The 4028-nt window shown below is 35.8% G+C and overlaps 1 protein-coding gene across 1 annotated transcript; it reads left to right on the top strand.

Moving 5' to 3' along the window:
* The first annotated feature begins 1115 nt into the window (after positions 1-1115).
* Positions 1116-3765, top strand: LOC142177312 (uncharacterized). Its single transcript, XM_075245787.1, has 5 exons — positions 1116-1719; positions 1784-1978; positions 2087-2226; positions 2344-2599; positions 2846-3765. Exons 1-5 carry the CDS (start codon positions 1116-1118, stop codon positions 3763-3765), a joined length of 2115 nt encoding a protein of 704 aa, XP_075101888.1.
* The last annotated feature ends 263 nt before the right edge of the window (positions 3766-4028 follow it).

Below are 4028 nucleotides of genomic sequence, written 5' to 3'. Positions count from 1 at the left end.
CCAAATTAATAGTTTCACTAGTGTGGCTATAAATACTTTATGTTAAGGAAATATTGAAAAGTAAGAAAATAGTGCCAATTTTTTCGGTGTGCCAAGTAATACACACATCAAAATAATATTATTACTCAGCAATGTGGATTTCCTTTTAAGAGGATCACGCATTTCAACTAGATTTTTCTATTTTTAAAAAAAAGATAAAGCAAGTTTGAGGATTAATGAGCGTTGGAATAAAAAAATAACTTTAAAGTAATCTCTAATTCGTGGTTTTGACACTTGATGCAAAGTGCAAACTGTTAAGATGAAAGCCCCATATTAATTTGAACGAAGATGAAATGGAAACAAAGAAGAAGAAGGGAATTTCATCGGGTTGAAAAGAAAAAGAAAGTCTTTAGACAAAGAAATGTGGCTTACTACTTTTCTAGATAAAAGTCCATATATCTTATTTTTATATTTGACTCTTGAAGCATTTTAATATGTGATATTGATATGCAAATACAGTCGTAAAGAACATGTGAGCACATGAAATGAATAAAATATAGAAGTAAGTTACTTTACACCTAAGATGTACATGTGAGCACATGTAAGAGAACAAAATTAACTTTTATGTCATAGCATTAGGGAATAGGAATTAAACAAGTATATAGTATTATTTTATTTTACATTTTCTTTTAGCTAGATTACTTGTATAAAGAGATGCAAATACTGTGAATACAACAAGAGAAAAAGATTCTGTAACTTCATTACTTATTTGTTTCTTTACATGGTGTCAGAGTGAGGTTAGCTCGATCTTTCAATTCTTAGTCAAATCCTATATCTTATTTTTATCTGATCTTCATCCATGACTGGAACAAAAGCTTCCTCAGTTCTCACTGTTACTGGCTCGACCAGTCAAACAAAGAACCATGACTCCAATCACCCTTACTTCCTTTATTCTTCAGATGCACCTGGGATGAGCCTCGTCAGTGCACCTTTTGATGGCAGAGGTTTTCCAGGTTGGAGGAGATCCATTCTTATTTCTCTTTCAGCCAAGAACAAACTTGGCTTCGTCGATGGCACTTGTGTAGAAACAAAAGTTGGACTCAGCAGATTATCCTCTGTGGAGTAGACCTAATGATATGGTTACCTCATGGTTGCTTAACTCGCTGTCAAAGGACATAGGTGACAGTGTCATCTATTCAAAAATGGTAAGAAACCTATGGAACAGTCTAGAATACATGTTTGTCCAGTCAAATGGGACCAAACTATATCAGCTGCAAAAGAAAATTTCAGCATCAGTTCAAGGAAATAGCAGTGTTTCAAGCTACTTTACTATACTCAAGAAACTATGGGATGAGATGGATTCACTAAGCTCTCATTTAAATTGCTCTTGTGACTGTGTGTGTGGTGGAAAGGCTAAAGTGGCTAAGATTTTAGAGGATCAAAGGATCCTTCAGTTCCTCATGGGACTTAATGATGTGTATGCCCGGGCTAGAGGAAACATTCTCATGATGAGTCCATTGCCTAGCATGGATTTTGCCTATTCTTTGCTTCTACAAGATGAGAATCAAAGAGAAGCTTTTGTGAATCTTGTGAGTCCTCAACATAACTCAGATGCATCTTCATTCATGGTAGGTGCACAAACGTACAACAATCAAGGACAAAGGGGATGGAGTGCTTCATCAAAATTTGGAAATAATCAACAAAAGAATAAAGCTAGGAAGGCCAAATATAACTCCCAATGTCAGTTGCACTCATTGCATGAGAACATGACATGGTAGGGAAGATTGTTATTTTGGGTTCCTAGATGATTTTCAGTTTACCAAATCTAATGATTATCAAGCTGCAGTAAAATGGAATGCAGTAATGGGAGGACAAGATAATGAAATCAACCCAAGTCCTAGCAATAAAGGGGATGTGGGAAGTCAGAATGAGTCTTTCAGCAGGGAACAAATCTCAGAACTAGTTAACATTATCAAGCAGGTTCAAGTTGGTAATACAGGCAATACATGATCTGGAATTAATGTCAATGCAGTAGATGGTACTATTCTTAATTATTCAGGAACATGTTTAGCAGTTTTTAACACTAAAACTTGGATCATTGATTTAGGAGCATCTGAACACATGTGTTTTGATTCAAGTTCCTTTCTAGAATTATCTTCTCTTCCTATACCTGTTCATATTAGCTCGCCTAATTCTTTCCAATTATATGCCACACACATAGGAAGAGTTTCTATTCAAAATAACATGGTTCTTGAAAGAGTCTTCTATGTTCCATCTTTTAAATATAACTTACTATCAGTTCATAAGTTATATGTTCAGTTCGAATGTTCTCTTAATTTGACCTCTAGTGGGTGTGTCTTGCAGGTCCCTTTAGTGGGAGAGGGGCAAGTTTTTGGTGAAATAAGAGGAGGCTTGTACCTGTTGAAACCTGTTTCTATTAGTGAAGAATCTATTTCTTCTAGTAATGATGAATTTTCAATTCCAAAAAGAAATCATTCCAGTCTTGTTTCTAGTACTGTTTCTTGTTTAGGACCTATATCTAGGAGTACAATTTCTGATGTAATCCAATGGCATGCTAGATTGGGCCATTTACCTTTTGAAGTAATGAAGGCTCTTAGTTGTATCTCTTTCTCCTCTTCTTTTGATTATGTGTGTGATGTTTGTCATCAAGCTAAACAAACTAGACTTTCTTTTCCCATAAATCAAATCAAGACACATGGCATATTTGATCTTATACACATTGATATTTGGGGACCTTTTAAGTCTAACACCTAAAATGGTTATAAGTATTTTCTAACTGTTGTAGATAATTTTAGTAGAGGAACATGGACTTTCTTGCTAAGTTTAAAAGTAAATGCATTCACAGTTTTGAAATTATTTTTTACCATGACAGAAAAACAGTTTAACATTAAGGTGAAGAAGGTGAGATCTGATAATGCTTTGGAACTGGGAAAAGGATCACAACAATCTGATTTCCTTCTATCACATGGGATCTTACATGAAACTTATTGTGTGGGCACACCCCAACAGAATGAAATAGTTGAGAGGAAGCATAGGCATTTGCTAGAGGTTGCAAGGAGTTTATTCTTTCAATCTAAGGTTCCTATCCAATATTGGAGTGAGTGCATCTTGACCGCAACCTACTTAGTTAACAGATTCCTTTCTAGCGTACTTAAAGGAAAGACTCTCTATCAAATCCTATTTGGCAAACCACATGTGTATGATAGTCTCAAAGTTTTTGGATATTTTTGTTATGCTTCTACTTTAGCTCACAACAAAGGAAAATTTGATCCTAAAGCACATGCATGTGCCTTCCTAGGATATTCACAACATCAAAAAGGATACAAGCTTTTAGAATTGAAGCCAAAGACTGTCTTTGTGTCTAGAGATGTGAAGTTATATGAAAACCATTTCCCTTTTGTCACCACACCTACATCACAAAGCTATCGGGTGTTTCCTCCAATTGCACCTCTCTCAGACAACACAATACCTAATTCTATATTTTCATCTCCTTCTTATCCTTCATCATTTCCTTCACCCTGGCCTATTATTAACAACATTGCCCCTCCAGATACAAAACCCATCACACTTCCCTCTCCTAGGACACTTGATTTCTCTTCTCTATCTCCCAATTACAATTCTCCTGATCCTTTTTTACGTATTGTTCCCAATCCTAGAATATCTTCAACCCCAGTTTCTAATCCCACTTCTCCCTTGTATGCTCCTAATTCTAGTATCACCATCACCATCCTTATACCTCCACCACCTATCAGAAAATCTGAATGAATTTCTCAGCAGCCTAGTTATTTAAATGACTATGTATGCAATAAATATTTTTCTTTCTGACTTTACTTCCTCTTATTTCAATCATGCTTCTTACCCCACTGCCCTATCTTTTGGAGCTTTATCACTCAGTAATCAGAATGTTTTAAGGTCAGTATGCTCTGTTTCAGAATCTCACAGTTATGCACAAGCTTCTTAGGATGTAGGCTGGAGACAAGCTATGGAGGCAGAGCTAGCAGCTCTTGAACTCAACAACACATGGGAAG

Source organism: Nicotiana tabacum, chromosome 23 (genome assembly GCF_000715075.1).
Source record: "Nicotiana tabacum cultivar K326 chromosome 23, ASM71507v2, whole genome shotgun sequence".
Lineage (NCBI taxonomy): Eukaryota > Viridiplantae > Streptophyta > Magnoliopsida > Solanales > Solanaceae > Nicotiana > Nicotiana tabacum.
This window is presented reverse-complemented; position numbering and strand designations above follow the sequence as displayed.

Coding starts and splice junctions, on each gene's coding strand:
- LOC142177312 (XM_075245787.1), top strand. CDS start 1,116: ATGGTTACCTCATGGTTGCTTAACTCGCTGTCAAAGGACATAGGTGAC. Junction 1,720..1,783: donor GGCCAAATATAACTCCCAAT/GTCAGTTGCACT, acceptor TTGGGTTCCTAG/ATGATTTTCAGTTTACCAAA. Junction 2,227..2,343: donor TTTCTATTCAAAATAACATG/GTTCTTGAAAGA, acceptor TGTGTCTTGCAG/GTCCCTTTAGTGGGAGAGGG.